This window comes from Zosterops lateralis, assembly GCF_965231275.1.
Source record: "Zosterops lateralis genome assembly, contig: HAP1_HAP1_SCAFFOLD_51, whole genome shotgun sequence".
NCBI classification, from domain to species: Eukaryota; Metazoa; Chordata; class Aves; order Passeriformes; family Zosteropidae; genus Zosterops; species Zosterops lateralis.
In genome coordinates, this window is record NW_028154613.1 from 586,517 (window position 1) to 601,538 (window position 15,022).

Here is a 15,022-nt window from a genome sequence, read left to right on the forward strand (position 1 = left end):
AATGAGATGTTCCCCAAATGACCACCAGAGACCCTCAAGAGAGCCCTACTCTCCTGTCAGGAACTTCTAAGAAGTGATTTAAATATGCCAACTAATTGGAGAGAATGTTTACCTGTGAGTTTCAGCAAAGTCATGAGTAGGTCTTCTTTCCATGGTTACAAATTAGCAGGTGAGATTTCTGAGTGAGCACCTGTGTTAGAAAAGTGATTCCCCATGCACCCAGCACTGAAATAAAGTCATGCCTCCTTTCTCCCACTGAGCTGGCACCAGGGATTGGGCCCTGCTTAATGACTTGCATTTGAGTCGCTTCTACTGAAAGGTGAAAATGAAACCTTTTCCAGCTCTTTCCCTCGGGGTTACCTTTTTGGGGGCCAAAGCTCTGTGCTGCAGGTGGCCCGGGTGTGTGCAGAGCAATGCAGCCTCCACAAAGCCCTTGGTTTCCCCACAAGTCATGGGGATTTGTTGCCAGCTGTGCCCAGCTGTGGCAGGAGAAAGAGCCCGCAGTGCAGTGGGCGCCGTGCCCTGCCCAGCCGGGGCTCTCTGGCACAGAGGAGCAGCAGCACCAGCACCTTTCAACCCACTCCTGCCTTGGCCTCCCCTGGCACACAGAAGCCTCTGGAAATCAGCACCACCTGGCACCTTCCCAGCTTGGAGCAGCTCCTGCTGCTGGGCACATCCTGCCACTTCTACTGCTTCCAAACAGGAATCAAGGCACAGGTGGAGACGGACATACAGAGGAGCCCTGGGCTTGTGCAAGAAATGGGCAAATGCATGGGGGAATGACTTAGGAATTATTTCAGCTCTTATGCCAATACTGCCTTCTCTCCTTTTCTTTCTTCACATTTCCTGCTCTTTTCCCTCTCACATTTTCACCCCTTCCCCCTCTCGAGTCTCACAGTTTTCCTCTCATGTTTCCCTCTCAACTTTTACTTATTTTCCCCACCCTTTTCAGCTCCTTTTCCTCACACTTTACCTCTCACATTTCCCCATCTTCCCACTGTTTTCTGCTTTTTTCTTCCCTCATGTTTCTCACAATTTTCCCCTCATTTATCCTGCCCTTTTCTATCCTCATGTTTCTCTCTTTTCCTCAGCCATTTTTTTTCAAGTTGTCTCCTCACGTTTCTCACTTTTGCCCACATGCCCTCTGCCCTCTCTGCCCATCAGCAGAACTTCCTGTGCGTCTAAAACATTCCTTGCATCGTTCTTCCTTGGGGAAGGGAAACCTCCTTGGTGGCACCTTGCTCTTGGCACAAACTTGAGGAGATTGTTTTCACTGGGGACACTCAGGAGTTTTAGATTTCTAAAAAAGATGAAAATCCCTCTTTGCCTGAGTGCAGCCAGTTCTATGAGCAAAGCAGGTCCCAGGCGAGTAAGGAGAGACAGGATGGGGCTGGGGAATGCAGAGCAAGGTTGTCCACACTGGGTCAGAGTTCAAGGCACAGCTTCTCTGAGCAGGCCAGACCTGCTTAGAGGAGTCCCTGGATCAATATCAGTTACTGAATACTGCAATCACCTCTTCTCTAAAGAGAACAGTAATAAAATACATTTTTTAAACAGAAATATGTATTTCTTAGAAGCTCTTGGAAACTTTTCCCTATAACTGCAGTAGGAAACCTTCCTAATGAACTGCACCAGACCAGAGGGAAATCAAGGCACAGCCATGGTTTGTCAGGACTTGTTTGATCCTAATGAGCCCCATGGTGCATTTGGAGTTGAGCCCTGGAACCTCAGGGCCTGAGAGGAGATTGCACAAACCTTTCCAGGAGTCAAAGTCAGAAGAAACACCCAAAGTGTCTCAAAGTATTAATGTGTCCCACTGAGGTCCATCCCCAACCAGGCCCCTCATGGAGTCCTTGAAGTAGAGAACTGGAGGCCAGGATTGCACAAAAACCTCTCAGAGACTCAGTGTGGGAAGGAAAATCCAAAGTACCTTAAACACCTTGAGTATCTCAAAGCATTATTGAGCCCCACTGAGTGTCAATGCAAAGCTCCCAAGGGACTCATTAAAGCAGATTAATTGGAGGCCAATTATCACACACAGCACTCAGACTCAGAGTCAAAAAGTAGTTCCTTAATAAACTTTGAGTACTGTGAAGTGCTAATGAGCCCCACTGAGTGTTGTTACTGACTCAGAATCCCAAGGGACTTGTTAAAGTAGATAATTGGGGCCATGATTGCACAAACCTCTCACAGAGTCAGTTTTAAAAGGGAAACTCCAAGTACCTTAAAATAACTAAAGTATCTTGAAGCATTAATGAGCCCCACTGAATGTCACTACTGACAAAGCCTCTCAAGGGACTAATTACAGCAAATAATTGGATTGCACAAAACTCTCAGAGATTCCAAGGCAAAAGCAAAACCCAAAGTCCTTTGAAAAACCTGTCACCACTGCCTGCAGTTCTCTGCTCTGCCTGGGGCCTGGGGACACTTTCTCTCTCCTGTCCCTCAGTGGGACCCATTAAAACTTCCAGAAACTTTGGAGTTGGATTCTGACTTGGAGTTCTGGAGAGGTTTCATCATCTCCCTCTGATGTTCAGGGCCTCATCACCAAGCCCCAAGAGGGTCATTAAAGTCCTTGTGCTGTGTCTGTGCTCCTGAGCTGGGCCGGGCTCCTGGCACAGAGGCAGCTCCTGGCAGCCAAGAAAAGCTCAAAACCACATTTCTCTTGATGATCAGCTCTTCTCCCAGCCCAGCAGGGCTGGGGCACTGCCTGCAGCCACCCCGGGCACAGCACACAGGCACAGAGAGCTTCAATCACTCAGGGCTGGCAAGGGGCTGACAAGTGCCTGGGGGAGAATCACTCCCAGCCCTTGGCACAGGAACCTCTGGCTGCAGGACAATGCAGCTGCAGCTCCTGCAGTCCTCTCCTAAAGCTGGAACATCCCAATGCCTACAGACTCTGTGAGTACATTCTCTGCTTCTCTCCTGTAGAGCAGGGTCCTGCAGAGACCCTGCTCCTGTAGAGCAGCCAGGGGTGCCCAGGGCTGTCCTGCAGAGCAGGGTCCTGCAGCCCAGGGCGCTGTGCTGGGGCAGGGACTCTGCTGCCTGCCAGGGACAGCTCTCAGCCAGCCCTGGGAGCTGCTCCCAGCACTGGGGGACAAGATCTGGGTGGAAGGAGACAGCTGGTAAGGCTTGGAAGTGTTCTCCTTGTATGGTGAGGATGCTGCATTGTTGAGGATGTCTCCCAACATGACGTTTAATTGCAGAATATTTCCAAGCAGGTTATTCAGGGAGCAGAGTGAGGCAGGGGCTGCACAAATGGGGAAATCCTGCTTTATTAATCTATTACTCTGTGTTGCCTGGATGGGAAATTGCACATAGACATTAATCTCTATGTTCAGGTTCAGAAAACAGAACCAAACAATTTTGTCTCAGATCTTACTAAACCAGGCAGTGACAGAAATCAGCACAGGGCCCATTGCAGGCAGCACCAGAATCACTTTTCTAGCCTCCTCAGGGTTGCTCTGAGGTTGCCATCAGAGCCTGCAGAGCCAGAGCTGCCCCTGGGCAGTGCCTGAGCTGGGAGGGCTCTGCAGGGCAGAGCTGAGCCCCCAGGGCTGGGCTGGGCTCTGGCAGCACTGGCAGGGCCCAGCCCTGGGCACAGGGAAGCAGCTGCAGGCAGGGACAGCTCCAGGCAGCAGAGCCCTGGGCAGGCAGTGGGGGGGAAAGGGCCACCAAGCTGGGCTGGGATATTGAAAGTCCTCTCCAAACCAAACTACACTGTGATTACTATTTTTACAGATCTTGATGCCAAGACACAGCAAATGGGGTGTCCCGGCTCCCTCTGCCCTGGGGAGCAGCTCTGGGCAGGGCAGGCTGGAGGCTGGGAATGAGCTGACTCTCCTCCAGCAGTGCCATGCACAGGACCCTTGGTGTGTCCTCAGGATGCCATCCAGGCTGTAAGCTGCCTCCAGGGGACACTGGGAACAGGAGTGTTCTTGGTCAGAGGTTAGGCTGACACTGAGAAAGGCTGAGCCAGTTTGCTCTGCTGTGGCTCCCTCTGCTCTCAGCTGTGTCAGGCTGATTTTCAGGGCAACACAGTGACTGCCCTCGATCTCAGAAAGGGCAGCTGGGGACAGATGGAGTGACAGAGCAGCTCCCCTCACTCTTCACTGAGTTATAGCCAATGCTCTTACACTGCACAGTTCTCTCTGATCTCCCTGGGCACAGCAGGAAACCCTCTCAAACTGCCTTTGGCCATCACCATTCCTTAGCCCCAGGGCAGGAGATGCTGTCCAGCTCCTCTGCCTCAGGAGCACTTTGGGCTGATGAAGTCCAACCCCAGAACTTGCCCCTGTCCCTGTCCCCATGACCCCACTGCTGCAGAGTAGAGCTGAGCCCTCGGTGTCCATGGGCAGAGCCCCTGCTCGTCACAGCCACGATCCAGATCCCAGCAGAGCTCCAGGCACAGAGCTGCAGGAAGGGCTCTGAGAAAATGAGAATTGGGTGGCACAGAGCAGCAGGGGCAGGGCTGGGAGAAAGGGCTTGGGCATTGCTGAGCAGTCTCCCCTGACTTGCCCCTGTGTCCCCTTTCAACAGAATTCCATGGCCAGAGTGAAGAAATATCCAACAGCAGCTCCATCAGCCACTTCCTCCTGCTGGCATTGGCAGACACGAGGCAGCTGCAGCTCCTGCACTTCTGCCTCTTCCTGGGCCTCTTTCTGGCTGCCCTCCTGGCCAACGGCCTCGTCATCAGCGCCGCAGCCTGCGGCCACCACCTGCACAGCCCCATGTTCTTCTTCCTGCTCCACCTGGCCCTCAGTGACCTGGGCTCCATCTGCACCACTGTCCCCAAAGCCATGCACAATTCCCTCTGGGACACCAGGAACATCTCCTACACTGGATGTGCTGCACAGGTTTTTTTCTTTGTGTTTTTCATGTCAGCAGAGTTTTGTCTCCTCACCGTCATGTGCTACGACCGCTACGTGTCCATCTGCAAACCCCTGCACTACGGGACCCTCCTGGGCAGCAGAGCTTGTGCCCACATGGCAGCAGCTGCCTGGGCCAGTGCCTTTCTCTATTCACTGCTGCACACAGCCAATACATTTTCCCTGCCCCTGTGCCATGGCAATGCCCTGGGCCAGTTCTTCTGTGAAATCCCCCAGATCCTCAAGCTCTCCTGCTCCAAATCCTATCTCAGGGAACTTGGGCTCATTGCTGTTACTGTCTGTTTGGTATTTGGTTGTTTTCTGTTCATTGTTTTCTCCTATGTGCAGATCTTCAGGGTTGTGCTGAGGATCCCCTCTGAGCAGGGACGGCACGAAGCCTTTTCCACCTGCCTCCCTCACCTGGCCGTGGTCTCCCTGTTCCTCAGCACTATCATGTTTGCTCACCTGAAGCCTCCCTCCATCTCCTCCACATCCCTGGATCTGGCCCTGTCAGTTCTTTACTCGGTGGTGACTCCAGCCCTGAACCCCCTCATCTACAGCCTGAGGAACCAGGAGTTCAAGGCTGCAGTGTGGAGGCTGATGACTGGATGTTTTCAGAAACATTAAACTGCTGGCCAATTTCTACATATCACTTGTAATAAAACTCAAATATGATATTTCTTTTTGGTTTGGTTGTGGGGTTTCTCCTGTGGTTTATTCTTTTTTATCTTGTTACAAATAAGTCTTATTGTTTGTACCATTTCTCATTTCTTTCTCTCCACTTTCCCTGTGACCACAGACTGTGTCAATGAGTGGCTGCACTCTTGGTGGCTTTAAAGGAAATCAAGGATCTCCCAGCCAAGGTTTCTGCAGAGATGCCCCTTTTGTTCCCTTCTCTGCAGCTGCAGCAGCAATGTCTGTGTGCAGAGCTGGGGGCAGATCAGGGCTGGCACAGCAGCTGTGCCCATGAGCAACAGCCCTTGGTGCTGCCAGTGCTGCTGCCGTGGCCCTGCCCCGCTGCCCTCCTGGCCCTGGTGTTGCTGTAGGGCCTGAGGGCTCTTGGGGCCGGGCACAGGGCTGGGGGTGGCAGTGCCGGGGCTGCAGCAGGGACAGGCCATGGGCACTGCTGGGGCAGCGCTGACGCCTCAGGGCAGGGCCTGGGGGCTCCAGGCTCCTTGCCCAGGCTCTCTCCAGAACACGCCCAGGCCAATGCTCAGCACAGAAAAGCCCCGGGAGCAGCCCCAGGCTGGCCCTGGGCAGGCTGGGGGCAAACAGCAGGGCTGGGGCTCTGCAAGGGCCCTGGGGGAGACGGGAAGGAGCAGCAGAGCAGGGGCTGATCCATCCCCACTGCGCTGGACACCCCAGGGCAGCGTCCCAGAGCGTCCTCATGCACCTGCCAACAACATCCCCCCTGGGCAGCCCTGGCCTCTCCCCCAGCTCACACAGGGGCCGCATCCTTGCAGGCACAGACACGGCAGCACTGCCTCAGGAGCCCCTGTTTGCACTGCCCAGAGCAGGCCTCAGCACCCCCATGCTGTTGGTGTCGGGAGATGAACCTGAGGGAGCACAAATGCCATCAGCCCCTGGGGCCAGCAAGGGCTGGGCCACAGCAGGGAAACCACTCAGCTTTGGCGTGGCCTCTCAAATCAGCTGTTGGAGTCCAGGGCATCCCTCTGGGCGCCCTGGATGGTCACAGACCTCGGTAGAGAGGCCTGAGACTTGAGAAAGAGGGTCTGGGGTCTGTGCAGGGGGGTTTTGCCTGGCACAGAGCCCAGGAAGACACAGTCTTAGATTCTGGTCCTTGTGAAAAACATCTAACACAGAGAAGAATTGCAAGTCACAAATGTATGACAGACAGTAGTGTAGTTATCACCGTGTAGAAGGTTTTGTAGTTTGGGGTTTTTAGAATGTAGATGCAAAGGGACAAGATGGAGATTTTAGGGCGGTTCCTTGAGTTCTTTTTCTCCCTTGGCATCCATCTTCTGCAGTGACGTGGGCACAAAGTAGTATCAGTGGATTGGGTCAAAGTAGAAATGACTCTGTTAGTATAGGTGATAGGCATTGGTATGAAATGGTAAATAATAACCATGTAGTTATCTGTATAAAGACAGAGTGACCTCCCATCACAGGAGGAGTCACATCGTGTCCAAGCTCCTGTGAACATCTTGGCCGGACACAGAGAATTTGTAAGATAAGAATTAATAAACAACACGAGAAACCAAGAAAACCAAGATCTTGAGAGTCGTCATCATTCTTGCGTCACACTGAGCTCAGCACAGACTAAGAGTCAAAGCCTTCAGAGGTCAGGAGGGAAAAACACTCCCTCGGACCCACACAAACCACCAGCCTTGGAATCTCGGGAAGAAAGAAACCATAAAACCTGAGATTGTTTCAGATGCCTCTGTCCATGTCCAGCTCCTCACAGCTGAGTCCCTGAACACACACGGTGGTTTATAGGGATTTATTTTCCCCTCCTGTTCACTTGGAGATGATTTTGGGATCATTTAGAGGAACATCTGACCAGCTCCTGTCCCCATTCCATTTTATTCTCTCTACTTTGGAGTTGGCCTGCTGGGTTTGACATGGAAATTGGTAGTGTCTCCCCATTCTTCCCTCCAGGTCTCAATTGTGAGTGGTATTAAACACTGCAAATAGCCTCATTTATCTGATGGGGAAGATGTGAGGTGAAGAATGTTAACAGGATTTTGTTTTCATGAATATTGTGATAGTAAAGAAAAATGTTTGTCATTTTGGTGTGGTACTGGGTGTTGGGATTTGGGGAATAATTTCTTGGTTTTGTTCTTTTTATTCATTAGTATTATCTTTCATTGGTAAGACTTTTAAATCTTAGACATTATTAAGAGTGGCTGGATGTCACTCACTGTGAAAATTCCCTAGATTTTCCCACCAGGATTAAACTGTACAGTCAACTCCGAGTAGCCAGTGGATTCTAAAGATGGAACATCCTGTTAATGGTGGGTTTGGTGTGGTTTGGAGCTGGGGAAGGGTCTCATCCCCTCCCGGAGGTGCCCCAAGCCCGCTCTGCTGCCACGTCTGCACTGGCGGCCCCTCAGGGCTGCCCTGCCCTGGGGACATGGTGGGACCCCCCTCCTGCCAGGGCTGAGGCTCCTCATGGCCCCTCACAGCCCTTCATGGCCCCACAGAACCTCTCCTGGCCCCTCACGGCCCCTCACAGCCCTTCATGGCCCCACAGAACCTCTCCTGGCCCCTCATGACCCCTCACAGCCCCTCACATCCCCTCATTTTCCCTCACAGCCCCAGGCATGGGGCTCCTCCCAAAGGAGGAGGGGTCGGGCCCTGCTTGTTCTCCTTTCATTTCGGTCCCTTCCCAGCCCTGAGGAAAGAAAGGCTGCAATGGAGCCTTTCCCCAGCCTTTCCCTCTGGGTTCATTGCGGCTGAAGCTCTGTGCTGGCGCTGGCCCCAGCGCCAACATCCCCGCAGCCCCGCAGGCCTTTGGTGTCCCCCCGTGTCCATTCCCTGTCCCCGAGTCCCGCCCGGCTCTGGCAGCAGCAGGAGCCGCAGCGCAGCGGGCGCCGGCCCGGCCCAGCCGGGGCTCCCGGGCAGGAGCAGCAGCAGCGCCGGCCCCTTCCCACCTGCTCCTGCCTCGCCTTCCAAGGCCTTTGTCCACCTCAAGTCGGCACTAGAGCAACAATCACCCACCAACAGCCCTGATTGCTCAGGGCCCGCCTGTGCTGCCCTGACCCAGCCTGCAGAGAAAGAAAGGATCGGCTTCCAGCGCTCTTTTCAGCACTGTTTTACTCCCCCTGAGGTGACAGCAGGAGGTGCTGCTGCCTTTGCCTTGGCAGTTGTAGATCATGGCTGCTCTTGCCCCTCTTCTGGTGGCCACTTGAATTGTATCAGTAAAACTGCAATTGCCCTTTTTGATCAGTGACATCCAGAGCACTTTCATTGCCGAAATCTCTGCAATCATGAGTAGCAGATCTCCAAATGTACACAAGTGCCTAAAAAGCATGTTGTAAAAGTATATTATAAAGTTGGCTTTTCACAAGATGTGTGCTATATGATTAATAACGTTGTGGAAAGGATATAAGATATAAGGGGTTTTTTTATTTCTGCTTTTAGTAAAGAAAATTAGACATAGGGTAATAGTTGATGTAATATGCTTAAACTGTCTGTTTAGTCGAGATGACATCCAGTGAACATGTAAAAAAGACTCTGCTACAGATATACAAACTATCAGCATCTACTATCCAAAGAAGGCATAGACCAAAGCCCAAGCTGGATGTGATAATGAAGACACAGCCACAAAACACGCATGCTCTAAAAAGGCAGACCCAAGGAAGGACCATGCAAAACAGTTCCTAGAATATGGAAACTAATTTTTAGAAAAATATAAATATTCACAAACTGATGCAATAGAAAGAATATTTTAAGAATTTCTCTAATATAACAGTGTGGACTTGGCTGAATGCCAAGTCACCCAGCTGGCCATACTTTGCTTTTTTATCTCCAAATTGTCTTAATTTTATTAAACATATTTCCTAAAAATTACCAAAAATGAACCTCGTTTTCTACAAGCAGAAAATTGAGGAGAATTAAAGCCACACAGGCCACATTTGCAGCACTCAAACACAGCCCTGTTGCTGCTGCTGCTGCTGCTGCTGCTGAAATAGAATCAACTGGCAGAGGCCATCACAGAAATTACCTCTACAATGTCAAATAAAATGAAAAAAATCCACCAGGAGAAAGAGAAACCAGAACTCCTCGACTCCCTTCATTGCTTCCTCCGAGCAGCAGCAGCAAGTGGAGATGGGCAGAGGTATTTGCAGCTGCTGCTGATCCCAGCTGGAGCCCAGCCTGCTGCCCAGGGCCAGCGGGAACCTGAGCCCAGCCCGGGCAGCTCCCGCAGTGTCGGGAGCTCAGCGCAGGCGGGGCCAGGCCCAGAGCCCCGGGCACGGCCGCCCATTGCGGGGCAGCGGCGCAGGCGGAATGTCCTGCGGCCCAAACCTCCTGCTCCTGCCACACAGCAGCGCCCATCCTTCTCCCCCTGCTCCTCCTCTCCCAGCACGCCACCAATTCCAGCTCCCAGGAGCCTTCCCAAGACAGGGCTCAGGCTCCTCTTTCAGCCTGAGTGTCCCTGCAGAGGAACAGGGCATCTTTCAGGCACTTCCACAAGCTCAGGCTTCTTGTTTCATGAGGCATCCGGGATGAAAATGGCTTTTTGGAGAAAGACAAACACAGAGGGAGTGGATTAGAAATGATTAGAAAAAATGACCCTTCTTCCAGACAAAGTTCCCCAAGTCATTTCCTGCATCTCTCCTTTTCCGATTCTTTCAGTCATCTACTTGGTGACTTTCAGCTTGTTCTGGTGCTTATCATGAACTGACTGTGGTCTCGATTTAGATCAATGCATGAGATGTAGAATCATCTAAACTGAACACAGAAACAAACTCCCTCTGTCAGCCCATTTTCATGCTCTAGATCCCTTTCCAGGTGTCCATGGGCATGTTAGAATGATTATCACACAGCTCTCCACTCCTGGCTGCAGCCTCTGGAGATTCATTCTCTGCATTCAACCAGCCTTGTATTCTCTAACAACTCCTGGTACCCCAGCATGTTTTTTAGAGTAGAACAGTAACAATGAAAATGCACATCTTCCCACTCCACAAGGAAAAAGAACAAGCTGTAAATTTCTCCAAATATTTGATCTGCTTTGCTGCAAGAGTTGTGCTGCACTCGTGGTGTGGAAAGCCAAGGGAAGCTGCAGTTGGTGGCGCATCTTGTGACAGAAGTTTGACCTCATTCTCCAGGAAAGGTTCTTGGAAAGAGCAGATGAGACTGTGGAAAAAATTCCTGGAAAATTAAAACAGCTTTCTAGAAGTGAAATGACAATGGAAAGAAACAATCAAAGATGTTTTCTGCTATTGATTTCTATGCTCGCCTTTTCCATGTTGTCCTACTTCTCCATCCCATTCATTCCAAATGGATCTCACCTCTAAGACTGATGGCTTAGCCAGTTTTAGACACTGTAAAATACCATGAGCTACACACAGTTTGCCTTCCCCTGTTCTTGTTGGAAAGCAATGCTGGAGCCACAACTGCAGGGCTTGGGTCAGGCACGAATCCTCCAGGCAGGGAATGTGCCCTGACAGTGTGTGAGCTTGAGCAGGGCCAATGCCCAGCAGCGTTGCTGTGCTCGGGTTCCATGGAAGCATCCCAGGAGCAGCTGCTGAGGTCAGGAGCCATGGCAGGCACCAGGCTGCTCTAAAGGCCCTTGGCAGGGTGGGCTCCTGGCCTGGCTCTGTGTGCCAGGAGCCGGCAGCGCTGGGTGCAGGGAGCCCAGGGAGGGCACAGAAATGCTGGGCTGGGAAATGCTGGGGGGGACAGCGAGATGGGCGTGTGCAGCCGGCCAGGGCACAGCAGCAGCACGCACAGGGGGCACAGCCTGCAGGACACATGGCCAAGGGCTGGGCAGGGCTGGCAGGGCCACAGGCACCCAGACCTTTGTCCCCTGGGCTCTGGCAGCGCCTCTGGAGGCCCCACAGGAGGAACTTTCCTTTCAGGGCCTGCACTTTGCTCCTCCCTGGCCCCTCCCTGAGGAGGCTGGCAGGGCTTGCAGTTTGATGACATTTGTCCTTGCTGCCCCTGCCATCCCAGTGCCCCACAAAGAGCCCCGAGGCACCCGGGAGGGACAGGCCCTGCTGTGCCAGGCCTGGGCTCAGGGCTTGGCCTTTCTGCTCCCTCCAGCCAAGCCAGGCCTTGCTCAGCACTGCAGTTCCTGCTGCTGTGCCCCAAGCTGGCTGGGCCGCTGTTGGAAATGGACTTGAGGTACCTCGATCCCCTCAGGGGGCACATGGGAGAAAACAACAAACTTCTCAGGAGGGTGGAGAAAGCACTTTTAACTTGCAAACATCAGGGGATGAGATAGCTAGGAAATCTTAAAGCACCATGAAATTCCAGTAAATCACTTCACAAAGCACTGACTGAGCAAACTCTGACCTGTCCTACTTACAGTTACAAAGCACTGACTGAGCAAACTCTGACCTGTCCTACTTACAGTTCTCCAGATTTTCAGAAGAGGAATTCAGGAGAAGAGAGAGAGAGGGGGAGATCCACAGTCCCCCTTGGGTTCAGCATTATCTCAGCTGCTGGGAGCTCCAGGGCACATGGGACGTGTCAGTATCACACCCGTGTCACAGCCTCAGCTGCTCTGGTCCCTCTCACAGGTGGGGTTTTTGGGGTGCCAGGGGCTTGGCAGCCACTTTGGGGCTGGAGCAGAGGCTGCAGTGGCTGAGGCTGGGGCAGTGACCGCCCCACCTACGCAGAACTTGCCCTGGCCCCCAAACACACCCTGGAGATGTCTGGGGTCATTCATCATTTCTCTGCTCTCCAGCACCGAGGCAATGGACTCTGCCTGCAGCTCTGAGCTGGTGCCCAAGGCAACCACCCCTGGCAATGGGGCTGCAGGGAGCTGCTCTAAGAACACCCACCAAGAGTTGGGGAGTGCTCTACAAGTGCCTCAGAAACATGAGATATTCCAAGGAGTATGGAATATCCAAAACCCCTCAGTAATTGGTTCCTCCTCCTTTCATCATCCCCGAACTTAGGCTGTCTCCTTCCAGACCCCACCCCACCTCCCCAGTCCTAACCCAAACCCATCCCCACCCGTGCTGGACATCAAGACCCCCTTCCCAAGCAATATTTCTTCCATTTCACACCTCCCAAGCCCCATCTCACCCATCCTGCCCTACCCAATGCCCACTCACCCCTCTCTTATTTGCATCTCACTTTGCCCAATCCTCTTCCAACCCCATCCCACCCTGAGAGGCTGTGGAATCAAGTAATTTTGGGGTGGGATTGAGCAGTTTTCAGTGACATTGAGTGGTTGTGAAGTGACAAATAAAACCCCCTTGTCCCTTTGAGCGCTAAGACATGGAGAAAACTACACCAAATACACCCCACACCCCCAAATGATCCAAAGTATCTCTCTGAATCCCAGATTTTCTTGAAACATGGAAAAAAGTGAGGCTATAGATGCCCTTGATGAGTTTATTGATTTTTATCAAAATTTGTATATTTTAGAGGCATGGAGATGAATCAAAGGAATATTAGGGACAACCAAAGACAAAGACCACCAGCCCTGTGTCTTCCCAACGGAGATTACAATGAATGTTGGTCACCAGGGCTCTGACCTACGTGGATCCTCCAGTGAGGGATGGAGGAGGAGCAGATCATGAAGCTCTTCCCACAGTTGGGGCATTCACAGGGCCATTCCCTTACCGGTGACTCTGTTGGTGTCTGGTCAAGTGAGAGCTCCTGGTGAAGCTCTTCCCACACTGGGGACACTCATAGGGCCTCTCCCCAGTGTGGATGCGCCGGTGCCTGATGAGGTGGGAGTTGTGCTTAAAGCCCTTCCTGCAGTCGGGGCAGTGGAAGGGCCTCTCCTCTGTGTGAATCTGCTGGTGCCTGAGGAGATGGGAGCTGGTCTGAAACCTGTCCCCACACTCAGAACACTCATAGGGCCTCTCCCCACTGTGGGTCATTTGGTGGATGATCAGTTTGCACCTCTGGTTGAAGCCCTTCCCACATTCCTCACACTTGTATGGCCTTTCCTCAGCGTGGGTGTTCTGGTGGCGGATCAGGCAGGAGCGTTGGCTGAAGCACTTCCCACATTTCTCACACTCATAGGGCTGATCCCTGGTGTGGATCCTCTGGTGGCTGATCAGGCTGGATCTGTGGGTGAAGCTCATCCCACATTCCCCACACTCGTGGGGCCTCTCCCCAGTGTGGATGCGCTGGTGGGTGATGAGGTTGGAGTTGTGCTTCAAGCCCTTCCTGCAGTCGGGGCAGCGGAAGGGCCTCTCATCAGTGTGAATGCGCTGGTGTGAGAGAAGACTGGAGCTGGTCTGAAACCTGTTCCTACACTGGGGACACTCATAGGGCCTCTCCCCAGTGTGGATCCTCTGGTGGCTGATCAGGTGGTCTCTCCGGCTGAAGCTCTTCCCACACTCCAAGCACTTGTGGGGCTTCTCCCCATCATGAAGCTGCTCATGGACCAGCTCAGAGCCCCGGCTGAAGCTCTGTCCACCTTCCTGGCACGGGTCGGGTCTTTCCTCCTCAGAGCCCCATGGGATGGGTTTGGAGCCCCTCCTCCTGCGGGATCTCTGGGGCTTTTCCTCCCTGTTGGATTCCTGTGCCATGGAGCCGCTCACAACGGCCTCTTCTACAAGGTTCTGTTGTGGGGATTTGTCCTCCCTGGTCTCCATCCTAAGATTCTTATCTGAGGGAGGAAGGACAAGGAGAGGATGGGATTTGCCTCCGTGCCAGAGGGAAGGGGAAGGAGATCCCCCCAGTCCATCCCCAGCAGGACAGTGTTGGCAGCAGGTTTGTCCTGCAGCTGGGGGCCGTGCTGGGCTGGGAGATGGAGCAGGAGAGAGGGGGAAAGGGGCACTGACTTCCTCCTCACCTGCCTGGCTGTTCTGGGGCATCTTCCACTTCCTCGCAGGCTAAACTAAAAACTAAAAATTAAAATATAAATACAGTAGAATAGAAAACCCAAAACAACAGACAAAGTCAGAATACAACCTGACTCCCAGTTAGTTCGGGTGTTCGTAGCTGCAGTCCCCCTGGAGTGACAGATGTGGTTTTCTTGAATCAATGACCTTGTAGAAGGGTGTCGTTTTCCTCTGATTGTCCAGTGGTGGTGCAGATGGGTCTGGCGCTCCTCTGGAAATCCAGTGGAAACAGGCTGCTTCTCGTGTGGTGAATGTCAGATTATATCCAGGTAGGAATGCTTGGCTCCTCCCTGTGGGTGGAGCATCTCACAATGGGATGATTTACTTTTATCAGTCATGCAGTGAGCATCAATGGCCCATTAACAAAAGATAAGCCCCTGGAGGGAGGATGGGTTGTGGAAGAGATAAAGAACACTGCCCCACCTTGTTTTAACAGGTGGGCCATTAACAGAAGATAATCCCTGGAGTTATGAGGGATGGGCCATGGAAGAGATAAAGAACACTGCCCCACCTGATTTAAACAGATGGGAATGGAATACAAACTTTGGTTCCATCTTGCATTGCAACCCAAGACTATTGGTGAAATGCATATTCATGAAGACTATACACATTTAAACATTCCTTTGTGTGCACATTTTCTGGGAATTCTTTAGCTTA

At 52.4% G+C, this 15,022-nt stretch overlaps 1 protein-coding gene across 1 annotated transcript; it reads left to right on the forward strand.

The window, feature by feature from the left end:
- Positions 1 to 4,571: 4,571 nt before the first annotated feature.
- On the forward strand, positions 4,572 to 5,495 carry LOC310923389 (olfactory receptor 14J1-like; the record flags this gene model as incomplete). Its single annotated transcript, XM_083885417.1, has 1 exon — positions 4,572 to 5,495. The coding sequence occupies exon 1, from the start codon at positions 4,731 to 4,733 to the stop codon at positions 5,493 to 5,495; it is 765 nt and encodes a 254-aa protein (XP_083741543.1). The 5' UTR covers positions 4,572 to 4,730.
- Between the last annotated feature and the right edge of the window lie 9,527 nt (positions 5,496 to 15,022).